We start from the raw sequence: 22,401 nt of genomic DNA, 5'->3' as shown, positions 1-22,401 counted from the left end.
GCTTTAATTTGAAGGTATGAACATCTTATCATATTTGTGTTCTTGTATGAGGTAATAAGAGGCAACGATGTCATTTCCTCACGGATTTCCTCTCCTCATGTGCATTAATAGATTAATATATATTTATAGATGCTACAAAGGTACAAAGTCACCGAGTTGCACTTTTCATCTTGTGAAAATGAAGAAACTTTCTTCCAAATAATAAAAACTAATTCCATTAAGAGTCTTTAATGAATCTTTGTTCACTCAGGCTCAAATGACGAAGTTAAAAGCTTGAATTTGGGTTTTAAAACTAGATGAATCACTTTCACGTCGCTGTCAGGAAATAAACGCAAATGTTTCTGTTTATTTTTTTAATTTTTTTCTAACAGGCACCGCCGTCCATGGTCAGCACAGAACAGAGGCAGCACGCTGAACATGTTTTCCTCTCCTTCAGGAAGTCAAAATCCCCCTTCGCCATTTGCAAGCACATCTTGGGTAAGTTAAGTTAATCTGATCCTTTGGCTTCTGCTGGTGTTGATAAACCTGCGTTTATCTGGGGGATATGGTTGTTTCTTTATGAATAAGTGGCGTCTATTGCAAAATTTCAAATGCAGGTTTCTTCTGGACTCTTATCAGACTGTAATGACGTTAGGAATGATGAAATTTAACCATTAAAAGGATGTTTTTAATTAAATATGAGTGATTTAGTGACTAGCTGGTTAAAAATATCATCCCTAAACTCAGCAATAATGTAAATATTTGACTCTTGAAGTTCTGCAAATATACAGAAGATGAGTTTTCCAAGCGAAACTTCTAACATAATGCTTATATTTCCCTGACCAGAGACCAGTAAAGTGGACTATGTGCTGTTCCAGGCGGCCACCGCCGTCATGGAGGCCGTGGTGCGAGAGTGGATCCTGCTGGAGAAGACCAGCATCGAGTCTCTGCGGGCGTTTCTCCTCACATACGTCTTACAAAGACCCAAGTAAGGAAGTAACCAGCGCGTCTCGTTAGATTCACTCACTGCAGCCGGAGGAACGGAGGAACTGGTGGGGAGTCGTGTTGGGAACATCTGTGGGCGGTGAACACTTGATACTCACATGCTTCACCTGTAATTGGAGGAATTTGTTTTGGTCCAAGTCCTGATGCCCTTATTTCAACGTCTAATGTTATTTAGATTTCAGGTGATATTATATATTAAACAACCTGGACAATAGCTAATATTTATCTCTGTGAAGTTTATGAGCTGGTGCATTGAAATGTTTCCTAAACTCCTCATTGATAAACGAGCTCTAAAGGTTTAGCTTTTTTAAATTAGACTCATTTCTTAATATGAATAAGTGATAAACTCCAAAAATAAGAAAGGTGCACTTTCTACTCTCACCAGTGTCACAGTTACCTTGAAAAAGTAATTTAATTACTGATTACTCCTTAAAAAAGTAATTTGGTGACTTCACTGATTACTGGATTTTAAAAGTAACTAAGTTACTTTATGAGTTACATTCAGCAGCCGCCGCCTCAACATAAAAATGATAAAAAAATAAAAATAAAAAAAATACTTTATTGAAAGAGCGTTTTAATGGTTTTAAATTAAAATTAATTTCCTGAAAATAAATAAATAAATACAAGCTTTTATATAAAATAACACAGGACTCTCCACTTACTGGTTTTGTACCGTCACAAGAAAAGTGACGAGTTGTAATGTTTTTATTTGCAAAGCTGAGGATTTGTTAGAAGAAGTTTGGTCTATTTTAATTCTGGTCTATTTATTGAAGATACGTTTATTTAAATATGAACCTTACACGGAGCTTTAGAAGTTAAAAAAAGCTGCTCCTGTTATTACATTTTTTTTATTATTGTTTTTATTTGAACAGCTAAACATTATTCTTTAACCAGCTGAAGAAACTTATTTATTTATTGGTTCTATTCATGTTTTTTCCCACTGTTAGTTTAAGAAGCCATTTTCAGTAATACCACTGTATCATTTTTGGCTTTTACTGAACATTTCACACACTTAAATATATCAGGATGTGAGTTTTGTTCTAGGACTTTGTCACCAGCACAGAGTGTGCAGCCTAAACTTAATGTTGTTGTCTTTAACTGACACAAACTCAAAATAGTGGTGGTATTTCCTCCATTGTTTACGTGTGTGTCGCTACGTGGTATTAAAGTCCTCGTGCTGAAAAACGTGATTGCGGTTAAAAAAAAAAAGTGGTTACAGTTATTTTTTGACATTTATTGTCTATAAAAGACATTTATATTTAATAATTCCATGAAGTTTAAACATATTTTTGAATTTAAAGACAGAAGTACTTGATTTTTAACTTTACTACTTTAACTGTGATGCACCTACTTCAGAAATGAGTTTTAACCTTTATCATCTTAAACATCTTAGTTCATATCGTTTTACTCTGGGTGAGAACATTTTCTGAATGCAGCAGAGAAGTTGGTTGTTTTGTGCCTTGAACATTATGAGAGATGGTTCTCAGCTCAACAATACAATTAAATATAAAAGTATTTAATTTAATAAAGATTAAAAGGTTTGTTGAGTCACAGTGTTTTACACTTTTGTAGTTTGGTTATTGGATCGATGTTTGTCGATGATGTTTGGCAGAATAAGTCTTACATAGAAATGTGTTTGGCTATTTTAGATTTAATGTTTGTGTGTTTTCCAATTGCAATTTTCCACTTCCCTTCCGCCGGGTAACGAACCTCTTTCACACTGTGTGTTTTTTTATTGCAGTCTGCAGAAGTACGTCCGCGAGCAGATCCTTCTGGCCGTGGCCGTCATCGTGAAGAGGGGTTCCCTCGACAAAAGCATCAGCTGTAAAAGCATCTTTCATGAAGTGGGGCAGCTCATCAGCAGCGGGAACCCGACGGTGGTGAGAGCGACACGCTTCAATTACACCTGTTCATGTGTTAGATAGAAACTACAGCGTCTGGGAGGTGGATTCATGTTAATCACAGCCACATCTGGAGCATTAACTTCCTCATTACATCTATTCACTCCGGCCTTCCTCAACCCCCCAAAAAATATATGATAAGTATTGAAATAATTAGCAAACTAAACTAGAAAGAGCTCATATTCATGTCACATTTAATAATTTAATCTTTCATTGACCAGTTATATGATCATTAATCCACGTTTATCAGACAGGAGTTGTCTTTTTATTTATATTACAAAACCAAAATAACACATTTTTGCTTTTAGTATCCAAAGAAAGTCAATATACTGTGTGTGTATATATAAATATGTATGTTTATTTTTTGCATTTCTGCTTTTTAATTCAGTGTAAAGTGACCTTGAGCTTCTTAAAGACCCTTATGAATAAAATGTAGTATTCTTATTTATTTTAAATAACCAAATTAATTGTCACGATCATCAAGTGAGAAAAAAGTTCGAACCATATCAGCTAAAATATTGCTTTAAATACTTATATAGAAATAAATAACTGTTTTTTATAATAAGTTGCATTTGTGACGTGGTTATAGACTTTTTATCTCTGATCACAGGCAACTTAGTCTGAAAATAAACTAATTACCCAAAAAGCTTTAGAGAAAAGGAGCTACAGGTGTTTTAATGTGGTTAAATTAGTTTTTCCCTGCACATTTACTTAAGGTGCATTTTCATGATAATATAAAAAACAAGCATGAAACATGAAGAATGAATGTGATGAATAAAACACGGTTCCTCTCTAGTGTAGAGCATCTCCCCTTTTAAACCAGTAGGTGGCGCTACTTCATTTCTTTCCCAAATCAAACCAGAACCAGAGCAGATCAGCTGTTCTCCATCCAGGATCTGATTTCACTTTAATGAGGCACAAAAAACCCGATAGAATTAATTTAACGGTGCATCATCGTTCGTTATCTGAGCTTATTTTTTTATCTTCATTAAATAAAAGGAACTAAAGTGTTGAAATAATTAGTAAAACTAAACTATTTATATTGGATTTAATCTTTTATTGATTCAGTTACATGTTCATTAATCCACATTTATGAGACACGAGTCGTCTTTTTATCTTTATTACAAAACCAAAATAACACATTTTTGCATTTATTGCACAAAGAAAGCCAGTATACTTTTTCTTTTTTCTTTTTTTTAAACGTTTTCTTCAGGAAATTGTGCAACATGTGAACAGACAGAAGTAATTTCCACTGAACATCTTGGCTAATAGAGGACAAAATGTTTTCTTTCCCAGGGTTTTGATGTTATTTGGGTTTTCTCAACACCAACCGCTGCTTGTTTTTTTTTTTTTTATTGTTTTACAGCTGCTCTCTCTTTTTGTTGCGTTGCATAACTCGATCTTGTCTCCTGCAGCAAACCCTGGCCTGCTCCATCCTGACCGCCCTCCTCAGCGAGTTCTCCAGCTCCAGTAAAACCAGCAGCATCGGCCTCAGCATGGAGTTCCACGGCAACTGCAAGCGTCTGTTCCAGGTGTGTCCCCCCTTCCCATCGTGAACTAGTCTCAGCCTCAGCTTCGTTTCTCATCATTATTAATTTTTTTTGTGTGTTTATCTGTTCTCTCCCAGGAGGAGGGTCTGCGGCAGATCTTCATGTTGACCATGGAGGTGCTGCAGGAGTTCAGCCGCAGAGAAAACCTCAACGCCCAGATGTCCTCGGTCTTCCAGCGCTACTTGGCTCTGGCCAACCAGGTCCTCAGCTGGAACTTCCTGCCTCTAAATTATATCCTTTTGTTCGGACAAAAAAAAAAAAAAAATCAACTTAAAGTGGAGGCAGAGTTACAAAAGTAATGTCGCTTAAAAGACACAGGTGAGAAACTTTCTGCTAGATACGCTGCTGAAAACTCTTTGAGTGTTTCACGTAGAGGATGAGTGTTTCTGTGTGGATGAGAGCTGCTTGGTCACTGGTGAAAGGTTTCAGTTTTTTACTCTTATCGGACTGTGATATATTAGAGATTTTCAAACTTAACTGAGGAGGAGAAATGTACCAACTGTCTGTGAACTGGGAAATTTCGCAGTTGCAGCAGCAGCAGCAATGTACAGGCACTCGACACCATGTATGATACATAACAGGAAAAACACAAGTCAACTTTATTGTCAGTTCTGACACGTGCTACACATACACAGGATTAAAATTAACTTCCTCAAAGGCGCACGTTGCAGCAGCTAAACAAAAAACGTGAACAAAATGTGCAAACGTTGAGAAATGTATAAAAATATAAACCAAGATTAGAATATATCCTGTATATACAAGTACCCTAAAGAGAACATGACATAGCGCATGACAATACACAAAATACATAACAATATACATGAAGTGTCTAATGTGACCAGTCAGTAACACCTGTTCTGTACCACACCTGCTCAGATGGGAGATGTAGTTCAGAAGTGTGTAGACCAGTAGATTTCAGATAAGGAAACATTTTAGATTCACAAGAACCATGCACAGACAAAAACAATATGACAATAGAGAAATATATATAAATACACAGTGTTACAACTAGATTGAAGGTGTCAGACAGATCTACAGAAATATTATAACATAGCACTCGTATCAGAATTAACGTTTAAGCAGTTTACGAGCTTGTTTAGTGATGTTTTCAGTAGAAGCTAAACTTTAACTTTAGTTTTTTTCTTAGTTTTACCAGATTTTCAATATGTGATTTAAAAAAAGAGCCCCCGATCTAAAAGGAAACTCAAGTATTTGTAATTGAAAACAGTCTAGATTGGGATACATGTTTGAACAGCCCAAATAAGGAGATTTTGAGAAAAACCATGATTTTTAGATTTAAAACCGATTTGACAAAAGCATTAAAAACAGATTAACTGCTCACATGCTTGAACTACCGGGGATTCACAACAGTAAATAACAGTGTCATCAGAATAAGAATGATACCTGTAGACATATTGACGTAAAGATAGTTTTTTTTTTTTAAAGATGGAGAATAAAATAGGTCCCAAGACCGAGCCCTGTGGCACACCTTCAATGATCTCTAGTAAAGATGATGTAGAACTGGACGTCTGAACGTCCTGTTAAGACACGTGTTATGAAAACCAGGTAGATGCCTGTTTAGAAAAGATACTGATCAATAAAAGCCTTTGAGACACGTAAATCTGCTAATGTTTCATGGTCAAAAAATAGAACTGAATAGTTGCTTTGTTGTAACAAAGTGAAATGTAGAGAATTCCTGGTTAAAGTCGTGCAAATATAAACACAGTAAAAAGCAAAATGAAATGAAATAAATGGAGCCGTACAGACATATATAGGTGTGTGTGTGTGTGTGTGTGTGTGTGTGTGTGTGTGTGTGTGTGTGTGTGTGTGTGTGTGTGTGTGTGTGTGTGTGTGTGGTATGCAGTGGTCAGGAATGCATCAGTCAGTTTTACTTTGTACTTCATCTCTTGTGCACACATCCTTGTTATCTTTGCAGTTGGCCGCATTGTTGAGCGAACGTAGCCACTTTGTGTGTGTGTGTGTGTGTGTGTGTGTGTGTGTGTGTGTGAGGCCACGCTCATTATGGCCTAAACCCCGACAGCCTGGCATCCTCTCTGCCTGTCTGAGGGGGATCTGGAGTGGCGCTTGCTGCCAGCCACGACCATGTATCACTTTCAAAGAGGTGTCTGTGTGTCCATCCCCGTATCATTCCAACACCACCACCCTCCTCCCACCACCACCACCACCCTCCACCTCCCTCCTCCCTCCTCAGCCTTGGCTTGTTGAGGCTCCCCTTGGTATTCCCGGCACGCTCGCTCCGATATGTGTGTTCTCAAAGACGCACTTTTAAGTCTCGGAGCTCTCGCAATCAATTTTTAGACGTCGGTTTAATTCTGTTTTAGTGTTGGGTGTCTATAGGAAGCTGCTGCAGCAGTTGTTGTGCACGTCAGAGGCTTGAAATTTATATAAAAATAATGACTGAATTCTGTTGAAGCAGCTCCAGATTTAATATTTTTACCCCGCGTTTGGCCTTTGTGAGATATTTTATGGTGGTTTTTGAATGGGAGGATTTATGTGGAAGGTTATTTATATCACAAATGGCTTCCCATCCAAATTCTGAGAAAAATGTACTATACAGCGAAGTGGATGCTGCCACAGTTCAACTCACTTAACAGTAATTTGCTGGAGCCGGATTATACATTCGCACCTACACTTGATACCCTCTTAAAAGTAATCACTTTCGAAGCTGGCATTTTCATGAGTCAGGGCATTGAACGTTTTAAAGCTTGGGTGTCTGTAGCCTGGAGTACATTACAAAATCATTAATTAATCTTAAATGGCTCCGGAGCAAAAGATGGCCTGGGTGATTTATGAATACGGTAAAATAGTTGCGGGGCAAATAGAGACGTCGCTCTCTGGTTTCTTACATGTTGAGTTGTGATGAATGTTTTCGAAGGGGAAACTTTCGCCGCGTAGAAAATAGCATCTGACTTCTTAAATCAAGCGGCGTTCTCCTTGAAATCCGGCGCGCGCAGCCACACGAGTGCACGCGGCGTCTTCCAAGTGTCCGGGGCGGGTTGTTGAAAAGGGGAACAGACTGATGAAGGCCTCCGGGGGACGCCCCCCGAGGAGCGAGTGCCGCCGCCGCCGCCGCCGCCTGTCCGCGGGTGTCACGACACGCCTGTGCTGGTGCGATGCGACGTGAGCGTATGCCAGGGCGGGTATCAGGGGGCCTCTACTTAATTGCGAAGCTGACAGCGGCTACCTTTTCAAAACGGACACACACACACATGGCGGCTCAAAAGAAGAAGAAGAAGAAGCCTCCCTCCCTTAAACAAACTGAGCGGCATGCTTGTCATCTGTCCCCCCCTCGCCCCCGGCCCTTTGGCTCTGGTGTCATGTGGTTGAGACACGCTCCCCGACGCATCGGAGCGACACCGTGTCACTCCGCACCGGGCTTGACTCCGGCCCGGGTCGGGGTCGGGGTCGCGGTCGCGGTCGGGCCTCCGGGCTGCAGCGGCGGTCAGGTGCTGTAAATGGCTGTTTGAGCTGACAGACGGATGAGCCTCCATCCCCTGCGTTCAGACCATTTACCGCGTTGTTGGTTGTTGGTCTGCGGCATGTGAGGAAATCTCTAAATGTGTTACTATAAGCGGGGCTTTGTTCTGTAGCAGTTTCTTTTCCTTTGCTTTGAAATCTCCAACATCTGTTCTTTTCTTGAGCGGAGAGGAATGTGTAGATTTCATGGTGTGTCGGCTCGCTGCGAGTCGGGTTGTTCCGAATTAGAGCATGGCCTTCGCCTGTCTTTATCCGTCTCTACTGCTACAGGACAAAAGTCTTAGACCAGCATCAGTTTCCTCTGGTATAGTTGGTCAGAGCTTCATCCTACAGCAACATAATGACCCAAAACTTTAGTCCAAGCTCTACCAGAACTTGTTAAATGTATATTATGGTATTTTATTCATGCATAATCACGTGTTTACATAATTTTTACTGGTTGAGAGAGGAATTAATGCAGCAGATTGATTAAAGATGGACTATTTTACTGTGATGATGAGTAAATATTGTAGAATAATCCCACACTAACCCATGTCAGCACTGACTGATGATGTGGAAATCTGGGGACATTTACAGCTCAGAGATTAAAAGTAAATAAATAAAAGAATTAAATGTTATCAAGATGAAATTAAGAAACAGGGACAATTAAAGTTTCATTTATTTTTACATATTTAAACATATTTAAATGTCAATAGCAGCTCAAGCAGTTACCGTAATAATTGTAGTCTGCATGCAACATTTTTTTTCTCATTCATAAAAAGCTCAAATTGGGGACAACTTTAGTCGGAGGACAGGTCATCCACAATGGGGACTGTCCCCAGAAATTGTCGTCTGGTCACTCCACCCCTTTGGGCACAAGTCTTCTCGTTTCGAACCTTTCCATCTTCACCACTCCAGTGACACAGTCGCATCATGTGTGTTTAAAAACAGAGCGTCATGGAACCGGTATATTAAAAATTCGTATCATAACGTGAAAAAAATACCGGTATTCGAACTACTTCAGGATAAAAAACAAAATGTAAAGCTTGAAAACTCTCTAAAGTCTCTAGACTTTAACCCCATGGAGCTGGTTTGTGATGAATTGGACAGAAGAGTGAAAGTAAAGCTTCCTGCAAGAGACACACATTTCTACGAATTTCTGCAACAAAACTGGCAAGAAAAATATTAGATTTCCCATTTTAGAAAGAAAGAAGTTTTCACGTGTTAAATCAGACTAAGGTGGTTGAATTTTAACTTCCGTTGTTTATTTGGTCTGTTCTTTAATTTCAGAGTAAAGTGAGACATTTAACTGCTACATTTCAATAAAAAAAGAAAGAAATATTGGAGTGAATTAGAGTGAATTTTCATCTAACCCGTGTTTGGACAAAGTTTGTGGGACATTTACTTGAGTCAAACGTAGAGCATCAGCAGCGACCCCCCTCCCAGTTGTATCTGCTTGTCCCTTAGTTGACTTGTACTTAAACGAGGGCAGACCTGCGTATTTTTAGTGGAGCGTAATAATGGCGGCATTAACTGCTCTGAAAAAAAAACAAAAAAAAACAAATGCCCCCATTATTCTGAGTTATTCTTGTGCCAAAGAGACGACTGATGGTCCAACACTTGTCTGGTCGTGGGTCACTATTCTCATTAGCTGCTCAGAGGTCAGGTTGTAGGTATGTTGGCCCCCCCAGGTTAAGGTTGGGATTAGGAGGGTGTAAGTTGATGCTGGGCGTTCGCCTCGGCCCTGACCTTTATGCAGAATCTTTCAGGACTACTGTCTAAACAGAGACGGGAGGGATGTTACGTTAAAGCAATGGTTTTCTCTAGAAACGTTTATTTATTTATTTATTTATTTATAGTGACTTATTGCAGTTTCTTTCTGAAACAAGCTAGCATGAAGCGCTGGCGTGATGTCCGTGTTGTTTGTTTAATTCAGCGGAGGGAGAATTAATGACAACTGCTGTCCCAACAGATGGAGGCCAAACAGTAGAAAGCTTAGGGGGGAGAAGAATCGGAGGGGGCTGGGTCGCTAAGGAGGTATTCCTGGACTGTTATTTCACATGGCAAGGCTGCAGGGGAGACTTATGGGAGGATATATCACTTAAACCCCACCACGCGCCTTAGCATAGCGCAGCAGTCTTCGCGCGGCCGCTGGCAGCCGCTCAGCGAGTCCTCCCGTGCAGCGGGTTCATCCTTGGTGAGGATCAGCCGTAATGAATTGAGGATACAGGAGAAGCCTGCTAATCCATTATCCTCGAGCAACCGTTATCCTTCGGGCTTGCAAAATGTTCAGATTACCGAGATGAGGCTGATTGTTGGCTATTTTAAACGGTCGCACAAGTATTGTTGGGTTGATTTAGAAAGTGCGACGTGCAGCAAATTGTTGATGATTGTTGTTGTCTGGGAGGTGGGAGTTGTGTTAAATGTGAAGCTGGCTTGGGTTTCTTCTGGGGGGTCTTATTATACACAATTACACAACCATGCTTTTATGTTTTTTGAAAGTTTATATGTAGGGTGCAGATGCATTTCCTGCATAAAATCTGCATAAAAATGTCCTGGAAGACAAAGAGATCACAGTTAAACAAATGAAACCGGAATATTACACTTGCATTTATTTATTTCAAGAGTTGCAAAGCTAAAGTTCTAGTTGCACAGGATTATTCTTACCGTCCTGTGATTCAGATATTAACCCTATTACTGATGACTTAGACTTTAATGATGCACAAGGGAAATCGTTTGCTCATAGTAGCTTAGTTGTTACCAAAAGATGAGTGATGGATAATAAAAAATATATTTTTGATACTATTTATCTCGGGGAAGAAATTATCAACGACCTGTTAACAATTAAATCAGCTTCACTTTTACAGATGAACACGTTGTTAATGGTTAATTTGATGATTTCATTCGTCTAAATGGGTGAATAGTTCAGAGACACCTCGACTTTGCTCCCTAACATCTGTCAAAACTTTTTATTATAGCTTCATAATTCTTAAGTGATAAGAGGCAGAAAAAATCAAGAAAAAGTCTCAAAAACATAAAAACTCACTCCTAAATCACAGAGATGTCGATTCACACAGGATTAGTTTTATCAGAGGACCCCTGTGTTACGAGAGTTATAGTAGATTATTTGCAGTGTAATCATTACTTTATAAATTGCCGACATGGATGAATCGCACAAGATTAAGATCACAGGCGACCTGTGTTTTTTATAAATTACCAAAGGTCCCAGGTAAAACTAGTCCCATGTGATTAGGGCTCATGTGAACCTTTGCTTTCGGTAGCTGGTGATGGTGTAATAACTTCACATTAAGGTCAGGACTTTATGTTGGTCGTTCCAAAACTTTAATTTGGTTCTTCTTGAACCATTTTTTTGTGGAACACCTTGTGTTCTTGGATCCTTGTCTACATGACCCAGTTTCTCTTCAGATTCAGCTTGATTTTAGATTTTAGAATTCAGAATAGAGATCGACCGATGTGGATACTATTCTTTTATTTTTTTTTACACCAGGTAAAAAGATTTGTGTGTCTGTAAATCTTTTCTGGGGAAAGAAAATATATCGGCGATACCAGTAAAAACATCGTCACGCCGAGCAAATAACGGCTCAATGTCTGTAATTCAGAATTCGTTGGCCCATCAATGGTGACAAGCCGTCTTAGCCCGGATGTAGCAAACAGAATAAATGGGACATTAAACAAGCCTGTTGCTCAGAGTCAGTGTGAGAAACTGCTCATTGTGACTGTTGAGCTCAGAGAAGCTGGATCCCACTCCCACAGTGACACAGCTGGAAGCTCATGATTGAGCAGCTCCCATGTTCTTTAAATACATGCGCCTTGTAGTTAAAACCTGCACACCCAGGGGAACGGTTCTTCTTAGCCATGCGAGAGCAGCCTGTAGAGATTTTAATGTTCGTCTGTCACATTGTTACAGAAATAGCTCAAAGTCTCCTGATGAATGGAAAGATCCTCGGTTCAACATGAATTGTTGATCACTAGACGTTTGATCCTACGTGTTACTCTGAATGCAGCATTTGTAGTTAAACGTCTCAACAACTTTGTCAGCTTGTTTTTTTTTTAATGACATTACGACACTTACCACAAAATCATCAAGCGAGATCTGAAAAACATTTACTTGATGGATTGACTCAACATTTGGTGCAAATATTCATGATCCTCAGACTTTGCATCCGTCAACATCTGCTCAGACGTGTATATATTTAACTAAGTAAATAGGTAGGAGCCTCCTTTTGGATAATTACTGAATGGGTGATTATCATTCAGTTGGCAACAAGTTATTTGAGCCCAACTAAGTCAAAGAGTAGTTTCTCATTACTTCAACAACCGTGTGGAAAAGATGTTTGTCTGTTTAAAGAAGCGTCAAATCATTGGCTGCATCAACCAGAGAAAAACATCTAAAGAGACTGAAGCAGAAACTATTAAAACTGGGTTAAAAACTGTCCAACGCTGCATTATTAAAAGCTGGAAGGATAGTGGGGAACCATTGGTGATCAGCTCAGCTTTAGTTGAAATCAAATAAAAGCAGCAGTAGAACTGAGGGCTGACGTTTAATAGTGGAAGTAAAAGCATTTCTACACGTACAATGTGAAGCTTGTGTAGCCTTAAGAAAACCACTGATCAGTGAGGACAACCAGGAAAAAAGGCTTCAATCTGCTAGGGAGCATGAAGATTGGAGACATGGAAGAAGGTCATGTGGTCTACAGAGTCCAGATTGACCCTGTTCCAGAGTGATGGGGGCAGTGCTGTGATCTGGGGTTGATGCAGTTGCATCAACTTTATGCCCAAAGAATGAGGTCAACTGACCACCTCCAGTTTTTCTTCCATATTAATAAGTGGTTCAGGGAACATGAGGCCAGATGAGACCAGACCTGAACCCCAGTGAGAATGTTTGGGACGTGCTGGAGAAGACTTTGTGGCCTCATCAATACAAGATCCTGGTTAAAAATTAATGCAACACTGGACGGAAATAAATCTGGTGACATTACAGTAGCTTCTTATCGAAACAATGTCACGGAGAACGATGCCGCAGTCAAAGCTAAAGCAGGTCCAACCAAATATTTTGGTGTCAAATATCTGCGAAGCTAATGATATTTCAGTCTGAACTTTCACCACTTATCCCACCGGTGTCTTCAGCTCTCAGTCGCAATCCAGCTGCCTCTGTTGTCGCTTTGTTTTTCGATGGTAAACATCACACCTGCTGGTGTTGTCATTGTGAGCGTGTCAGCGAGCGCATGTCTGCATTTAGCTCAAATAAATCTTGCGTCTAAACGGCCTCAGAGCTGAAAGCATGGCTGCAAACTTTGGGCAGCACACGGTTAAAAATTAAATAAATAAATAAAACAAACCGCCAGAAATTATGAGATTAAAAATCTTGGCATTGAAGAATTTTGTTGTTTGGTTTTGTTGTCGGGATGATTCACCGTCTCCCTACGCGCAGAGAAGAACCAACCCTCAGTGTGGTGTAGCAGTGTGGTTCGTCTGTGTGTCGCAGTGGACGCTGAATTACAGCCCGTGAAGGAAGCAGCGATGCAGTTTTATTGCAACTATTTTCACTCGGGCTTTGAAGTGGAGAGCTGTGCACTGATGCACACTACCTGGGCTAAGGTTCACATGCAAATCCATAAATACTCGACTTGTTTGTCATAAAAAAATAAAAAATAAAAAGGCTTGTTTCTTGGCCAGAGCGACTGTAGGAGGAGACAAACTTACGCACATTTATTCCGAGTGTTGTCTGGTATTAATTAATGTGTTACAGCGTGTTTTTATGAGCCTGTGAGAACTGTGCGAATCTTCAGCCGCGTTTGATTTAAACTCCTGCGGTCGGCGGCCATAAAAACTGGCTGCGCGAGTCGGTCCAAAGTGTTTCTGTGTGCACTTGTGTGTCCGTCCGTCTGTCAGTACGTCTTATAGTTGCAGTGGAAAACTGACGTGTCACATTAGTTATTCTTGAGCCTGCTGGAACGGTTGAGATAGTAGCAGGTGATGCCTTTTAAAAACTCAAACCAAACCACAGCCACATGTCCTCGTCACTCCATGCACATTACTCATCCCGGAGGCATGCGCACACACACACACACACAACACACACAACACACACAAACCTATCACTTCTCTTTTTTTTTTTTTGTTTTTAAAAAAAGAGCGGATAGCGTGATTGAGGTTGCAAATTCACTTGTCAACTCGCAAGTATATTTTCCTCTCGATTCACTCTGGATAAACACTTCATTAGGAGAAATTTTAATTTTGTTTTCTTGGCACCGATTTCAGTCGAACACATGACAGGAACACATGACAAGTTTTAATGATGCAATCGCCTTATAATAGATTTTGCATGTAGTATATCTTTATTTAGGTCTATGGAAAATACACAAGAGCCACATTAAAAGTAATAAATGGTGCAGGATATTCTGTTTATCACAGAAATAGCTCAGATCTGAGTTCTACTAATGGATCAATAAATAATTTGGTTCCACCTTCTGAAAGTTATCCAGAGCGTACAACAAGCAGTTTGAAGGCCAGGTTTGATCCAGTGTTTAAGCTGAACTTTAAAAGAACCAAAAGTTGGACTTTTTATTTTTTTTTATCTTGACTAGTTTGTTCCAGTTTAAACTTCCCTGAACTGAAACTTCAGTCTGAGCAAAGGTCAACTTTAGCGTTAAAACACTAATTCAGCTTTAGCCAAAATGGCCTCATTAAATGAGAGGTTTGCTTTGCTTTTCCCCAAACTCTCCTTTAGCTTGAGAGACAAAAATCAGCTTATTATAAAAATAATAATAATAATAATAATCTTCCTAAATAGGTGACTCACAAGTGACGAAACCATTAACTTTATACTATGGACAAACACATCGTGACGTCACCCGTTGGATTCTGAAACTCAAAAATGAAGCCTAAAGTGGGCGGAGCCTGCGGTCGCCATGTTGGATGAGTCTTACTCCGCCCACACTTGGATACTCCAAATATGGACATGATAGGTCATGTTGGGGCGGAGCTAAAGCCGCCTGGACGTTTAGACCCGCCCACCCAACTCTCCGCTACCTGGTAGCTTAGGCAGAATTACAGAATTTTAAACCTTAATAAAAAATAAACGATTGAGTTAGAAAAAAATTCACTTACTCTACAGTTCTCTTGAACAGTGAAATAAACTATTGGGACATAAATCATGTTTTGGACCAGACTATAAACATGTTTAATATCGCTGTAAAGTGTGGCTTTTTAACATGGACGTCTATGGGGAGTTGCTCCCCTTTGGAGCCTCAAGTGGCCACTCGATGAACTGCAGTTATTTGCACTCCTGCAATGGACTTCATCGCTCAGACCTGTACTTTGTGTAATATCCTCTAATTAATTTCTAATTGGAAATCTTAAAGGTGGCAGGATCAATAGGCAGGAACGTTTTGATGCACCAGCGTAGAACTGGTTTAGTTTTCTGCTCACAACTTCTCTTTAGAAACAACAGAACCAACTGACCTGTAGCAAAGTCGGACGTTTTGACCACAGCACCAGTTGCCAAAACCTCTGTTAAATCCACAACTCCTATATTCACTTCATCCGTTCCAACATTAAAAGTTTCTTCAGAGAACCAGACAACACCCTTCTTCTCCGATTTGCATGTTCACACACAGACTCACTCGTGATGCAGATGTTGCCACGGTTTCTGGTTCTGGTTTGACTTTGAAACCAACCTGTGTTTTGCATGTTGGTCAAAAAAAAAAAAAAAAAAAAAAAAAGCCCCGTTAGTCCCCGTCTGTACGAATCAAATCTGTTTCATATATGTAAATATATATATATATATTTGATCAATCTTGTCTAAATTCTTTGTGGGTGTTTGGTTTCAGCCTGTCAGAACATTTTACATGTCTGTCCATCGTAGCGAGGGAGTCGAAGTAACAGTGTAGTTATCATTCCTGAGGTCTCCTGTGAGTTTTGTCCCGGTCATATGATCTTTAAGGAGGGTTTTGTAGAGGCTGTATCGCCGAGGTGGTCCCTCCCCGAGGAGAGGGCCTCAGCCTGCAACGCTGCGCGACTCGGTCAGCCACACTCAACCAAATATGCACCCACTCCTTTTTTCGCTCGGTTTTCTTATCCGCGTTTAATGTGCAGGAATTCGATCCCAAACAAACGGTGAACGAGGAATAGAAGTGGAAAAAAAAAAAGTTTAATTGTGTGTCTGAATTAAACTGGAATTAAGGAAACTTTTTTTTTTTTCCGTATCAAGTCGCTATGTTGTTAGAAAGGTTCAGTCGCAGGACGTCTCCACTATTTTTAACAGGGCCTGGAAGCCAAACACACACACACACACACACACACACACACTCGTCCACGGATCCTCAAACAGGTGCCAACTTTTGTGCCGAAAAGTGTGTTGCGGTGTGTTGCGGTGGGGTGTGTTGCGCTGCGCTGCGCGGGGAGTGACTGACTGTGGGCTGGTGTCGGAGGAATGCGTGACCTTGCCGGCCTCCGCCGCTGTTTGGCTTTGATCGGACATTCCTCTGCAAGTTTTTTCCGACTTCTGCTGTCGCTGAGCCCAAGAGCAGCGATGCGGTTTTATGACTGTTTGTGTGTGATTTGTGTTGCTGATGTGTGTGGGGGAGAGGTGGGGGGGAAGGAGATTGTGTCTTGTTTTTGTTTTATTAACGTTTGATTTATTATCGAACAGGCAGCAGACGTAAGCGGATACGTAGAAACTAAAAGGAGGCGCTGATGTTATTCAGTGGCAGTTTTTTAGTAACATCATCGATCAAAAATCTTTCAAAGGGGACGATTAAGTGTTTTCACACTATATCGAAACGTGGAAACATTTTGTTTCTAATAAGTGAGATCGTTTCAAAATGTAAGTTGTGTTGGAAGTGAGGCAGGGAGGAGGTTGGGGTGGATGGACGGGTCCAGAGGACACTGTTGTTTTTATTTCCAGTGTCATGTCTGGTCATTTTAAACATAACCTTAAGTCTTTGCCTTTCTCAGCCTTTACTACGGTTATTTATTTTTAACAGTTCATATGTGATTCTTTACGAAGGAGAAATAATTACATATTCTATTCTATTCTATTCTATTCTATTCTATTCTATTCTATTCTATAATTCAGTGTTGATTATGTCCATCTTTACACTGTAAACTGGACATATCTGGGTTTTACAGTGTTAATTTAGATATAATATAATTTAGATTTTATTTATTGATTATATTCATTGATAATATAAATAATAATAAAAATAAAAATATTTTAAAAAAAGGTAGAAAGCTTCCAGTTTTCAAGGTTCAGCTCACAGGGGCAAATAAACTTTCATTTTTTTAATTTTTTTATTATTATTATTTATAGATGTGATGGGAAAAAATTCAGAAAAACTTAAATTCAAATAGTCACGTGTTGCTTTATTAATAATCTATTCATTTATTTATTTTTATTTATTTTATTGTGAAATGGACAGTACAAATATGAACAAGGTGTGTGTGTGAGAGCATTTACAAATACATTTTTACCAACAAATTATGTTTATAGGGATCACAACTGTAGTAATATAAAGCTTCAATTAATAATTATTTTTAAAATAAATAAAGAAACTACAAAACAAACATATGAAAAACAATTGATAATTATAGTTATAATGACGTGAGAGGCAAATCTCTTATGATACGGACACATTTTTATTGTTTTATTATATTAATAATGATTTAATAAACTAAACCACCTTGGCCGACACCAGACTGAGAGAAGCCTCTTTTTTCGGGGCCCGTTCTCGACGAGCTGAGGGGAAAAAGCTCGTTGTGGGCGCGTTTCAGAAGTTTTTCGAACGAGCACAGGAAGCGTTTGTGGCCGCGCGAGTGTTGTGGGCTTGAGAAAAGCTTGTTGTGGGCTGTGAGCGAAAGTCTGAAATAAGGGAGACTTGTGTGTGTGTTGTGGGAACGTGGAGAAAGAAAGACTTGTCTGGAGCGAAAGGGATTAAAAATGAGAAGGTTCTTTATGGTTGTTGGAACAGAGTGCGATTGTGTTGCGGGTTTTCGGATGATGATGGTTTGAAACGAGGGCAGAGAGTGTGTAGCTGGATGGATAGAAGTGTGTTATGGAGGCAACAAGAGCCTCGCTTTGGTCTTGGAAAGTGGTCGGGAGGAGAGACGAAGTGGATTGGCTGAGGAGGGAGGAGGGAGTGTCTCAGGGCAGCAAGGAGTCTCGAGGACGTCTCTTAGAGTGGACAAAGCGTCGCAGGGAGGACGGAGAGGAAAAAGCAGGGGAGGGCTCGGTAGTAAGAGGGGTGAACGAGAGGACAAGGAGGGGAGACGGGTGTCAAGAGGGTGAGGGCTGGAAAAGTTGGGAGAAAACAGAGGAGGAAGAAGAAGAAAGAGGAGGAGGAGGAGGTGGAGGAAGAAAGTAAGTGGACAGGAGGGTGAGAAAGGAGATTTGCTGTGGCGGATAAAGAGCTGACGGAGGAGAAAGGAGGAAAACAAAAGAGGGAAGGGTGAGAAAATTAACAAAAAGGCTTTTGTGGAGTAAAGATTGACAAGATTAATGGGAGGAAGAGTCGGCTAACAAGTGTCTGACACACACACTCAGACGGAAATACTCATTGAGAGGCAGCGTAGTGACAGGAGCTGGTGTTTTTGAGTGTCGCGCTCCTCCTCCTCCTCCTCCTCCTCCTCCTCCTCTTTTTCATACCGTTGTCGGCCTTAACTGGCGGCAGATCACTGGGGCGCCACTACATCGCCATGTTCGAGGCCACGCAGAACGTCATGCTGAAGCCTACGGAGTCCTGGAGGGAAGCGCTGCTGGACACTCGCGTCATGGACCTCTTCTTCACCGTGAGTATCTTCTCTTTATAATCGATCCTCGTTCTCACGGCGACTTCACGCTTCAGATTCACGGCCACAAAACAATGTGTATTACGGTATTTTTCAAAATTCTAACGTTGTCACTGTATTTTTTTTATTTATTTTTTCATGCATAATCACGTGTTCACAACATTTTCTACTTTTTAAAGAGAGGAATTAATGCAGCACATTGACTAAGGATGAACTATTTTACTGTGATGATGATTAATATTGTAGAATAATCCCACACGAGTAGTAAAACAGGTTTTCATGGACCCGTGTTAGAACTGACTGATGATGTGGAAATAAATAAATAAATAAATAAAAGATGAAAAAAGTAACAATTAAGTTTAATTTATTTATTCATATTTAAACATATTTAAACTGTTATGTCTGTAGCGTCAATAGGAGCGCGACCAGTTACCGTAATACTTGTAGTCTGCGCACAACATTTTTTTTCTCATTCATAAAAAGCTAAAATTGGGGACATTTTTGGGGACAGCTTTAGCCGAGTGGACAGGTCGTCCAAAACGGAGACTGTCCCCAGAAATTAGCGGCATCTGGCAATAAAAAACAAACAAACAACCAACTTTATTTTATTTTTTGGTAAGTTCTTGTTCTGCCGCTTCATTTTTCGGACCTTTCCATCTTCACCATGTGAGTTTAAAAGCGCTACATTGAAAATGTTCCGGTCTGAAACAGATTCTCGCAGTGAAACGTTCCCAACGTTCAGTATATTAAAAATTCACATCCTAACGAAAAGAAAAGTACCAGTAGCCCTACTTTTAAGATTATTGTTGCATCTTTCGTTTTCCTCTCATTAGTCGTCATTTTAAACCTCATTACAAGGAATCCGATTATCTTAATGAATGAATGACTTCTCTGTGCGTGTGGCCGCATGTTTCCATGCTTTTCTTCCAATATTAAGCCATTTTTGTCTCACAAATTTCCATTAGAGTCTCCTTGCGTCCTCCTTTCCCCTTGAGTTTTTTTTCCATGCTGGTTTATTTATTATAAGCAAAGAGAGACAGTTTTCCTTTTCATGTTGGGCAGACGGATCTCGTTTGACCTCCTCTTTCTGGCACTTTTCTTGGGTTTGCGCTGCTAGTTTTTGCGGGTTTCTTGAACGCACCATTGGGGAGATTTATGAGCGCTTTGCAGTGGGGTCATGTTATTGTGTGAGTGTCCAGAGGGCCGCCCAGTGAAGTAAATGTGTATTTTTGTGCAGTGACTTTTGTGTTTAAAGAGACAGCCCACGCTGGCTGAGCTCGAGTGTGGAACAAACCGGTCATCGCTGCCTTCATCTCCATCCAGTGTCCATCCAAAACCTCTGGCTGCTCATCGCCACATACTGGCCACCCCACGTCTCTTAGCTTTTACCTGTCTTCTCACCAGCAGAAGCTGTGGGACTTTATCTTGCACGTTTTTATCTTGGTTCAATATCATCTAGTTTTTCCATCTTACACCACAAACCGCATGCATGTTGCAAAATACTGATCCCTTCCTGCAGCGCTTTGGCTCGTTTTATACACACCAACAGTAAAACAACACCGGGCATTGTTGCCTCTAATCGTCCCTAAACAAACCATTCCAGTGTGATGACATCGGCTGTTGTGTGTTGTGCAAAATCAATCAATTTTTATTTATATAAAACAAACGAATGCCATTCATGGTGCTTTTATTTTGAAAAACAAAGAAAAAAAGGACAGAAAATCTACTCCGTTTTGCAGCAAACAGTTAATGTTTAGAGGGTTGTGATGTTTTCAAGTTGTGGTGCGATTGTTGAAGCTTCATCAGAAAAATCTCTGTCTGAGTTTAAAGCTAATTGTTTGAAAACTAAAAAAAGTAGAGGTTCTGCAGACGAATGTAAGCTTGTTAAAAGAGGTTAGAGGAGAAAAGTGGTGGAAAATGCTGCGGTTAATATAAATTTTTCTTAATACCAATCTATTTTAATTTGAATTCCCCCTCCACAACACACCATCCCCCAGTGGCTACTTGCAGAAACATAACGCGCCACGGTGCAACGCAAACGTCAGGGGATTTCAGTGGTCTGTAAAACATCTGTGGGATGTGAGAATCTGCGACGAACAGCTTGGAAATTTGCAGAGTATTGAGTGTTTCCAACGTCTTGTGGGATACGTAGCACTAAGAAACCAGAGGGTGTCCCTAACCAGGGTCGGTACGCTGCATTTAATAATAATAAAGCTCTTGGTGCGCGTGTATTCCAAGTATATGTGGTGACACATATACTGGCTTCCATTGGAGTCGCATTCACCATATGAACACTGCCTGCTTGTTGTGTTCACAACCTCGTAATTGTAACGCTGACACATTCAGAAATGACAAGGGAGCGTATTGTAATTTAGTTGTGTGGAGGCTTCTTTGATATTTTCCCACTGGCCCTGTCCTCTCATTACGCATTTACATTTTCTTACGCTAAGTTAGAAACGCTCGCTGTTGCTGTTGCTGTTTTCGCTCGTGTGGTTTCCAGATACCAGCAGTTTCCCTGGAAGCATTGTTCTCACGACCTACATGTGATGTTGCCATTTGGAGGGAAAACACTTTGCATACACAGCTTCCCATGTTGTAACCACGAGCTCGGGGGGGGTTGTGTTTCACGGCAACATTAATCCAAAGTTGTGCAAATACAGTAATATGTGAATAATTGCTTGTTTCTGTCCGTATTTATTCAACGTTGTTTCGTGAGTCGAGGCTTTCGCCAGCTTCTAAATATTGCAGCGCTGCTTCTGTAGCACATGTGGTTGTTACCGAACGCTGCTGCTGCTTCAGCCTCGTTTCTGATTAATGTGACTGAAGCCTGAGAAAGTCAGACACTGTCAGAGTCTCTGGTTCTGATCAGGTCGTCTGAACTTCTTTACTTGGACGTTATTGTGTCAACGCTCTAAAATACAAATGCTGTCATTACATTTACATAAATTTACTTTGAGATGTTGAGGATTTCCTCGTTATGGTGGCGACTGTATTTACACCAAACTGTTTACAACACTGTAAGTGAGTGCAACTCTTTATTTCATCATCATGACACCTGGACTGGTCATATTTGGCAAAATCAAAGCAAATTGAAACATTTCTTGGTCGAATTTAGATGGTTTGGGTGGTGGTAGGTCTGAACCTGAAGCTCTTATGGAGTGTTTCTGGTCTGGTCTGGTCTGACCTGGTCTGACCTGGTCTGGTCTGGTCTGGTCTGGCCTGGTCTGGTCTGGTCTGGTCTGGTCTGGTCTGGTCTGGTCTGGGACGGGCACTTGAGCATCAGAACTAGACCATGGAGCAATGGTTCAATGCCCCCTTTCCTTTGCTATGAGGCTGGACTTGGTCTGCAGCAATGTTCAGGTGGTGGCACGCAAAATTTTTTTAAAATTCTTACGACATCACGGTATTTATGTATTTTTTTTTCATGCATAATCAGGTATTGACTACTGGTTGAGAGAAGAGTTACTGTGGTACATTGGTTTAATGAACTGTTTTATTGTCATCATGTGTGAATATTGTAGAATAATCCCGCGTGGCTCCAGAAAACGATGCATTAATTACAGTAAAAATACAGAACTTTAACTGTGCAAACATCTTTTTTAAAAACCAACACAGGGCTCGTAGTGTTCTAATAAAGTTCCTTGTTCAACAATAAAAGTTCTTTTTATGAACTTATCAGG

At 40.3% G+C, this 22,401-nt stretch overlaps 1 protein-coding gene across 1 annotated transcript in view; it reads left to right on the top strand.

Annotated features, from left to right (window-relative positions):
• Nucleotides 1-22,401, top strand: part of xpo4 (exportin 4) — a 63,731-nt gene that overhangs the window by 3,335 nt on the left and 37,995 nt on the right. Inside the window, exons 2-7 of the mRNA XM_047601331.1 lie at nt 372-477; nt 826-967; nt 2,726-2,864; nt 4,301-4,417; nt 4,513-4,666; nt 18,609-18,721. Of these exons, the coding sequence (XP_047457287.1) occupies nt 372-477; nt 826-967; nt 2,726-2,864; nt 4,301-4,417; nt 4,513-4,666; nt 18,609-18,721 (771 nt within the window). The remainder of the gene's footprint in view (nt 1-371; nt 478-825; nt 968-2,725; nt 2,865-4,300; nt 4,418-4,512; nt 4,667-18,608; nt 18,722-22,401) is intronic.

The sequence above is a fragment of the Mugil cephalus genome, chromosome 12 (genome assembly GCF_022458985.1).
Source record: "Mugil cephalus isolate CIBA_MC_2020 chromosome 12, CIBA_Mcephalus_1.1, whole genome shotgun sequence".
NCBI classification, from domain to species: Eukaryota; Metazoa; Chordata; class Actinopteri; order Mugiliformes; family Mugilidae; genus Mugil; species Mugil cephalus.
Note: the sequence above shows the minus strand (reverse complement) of the source record. Positions and strands in the feature narration are given on the sequence as shown.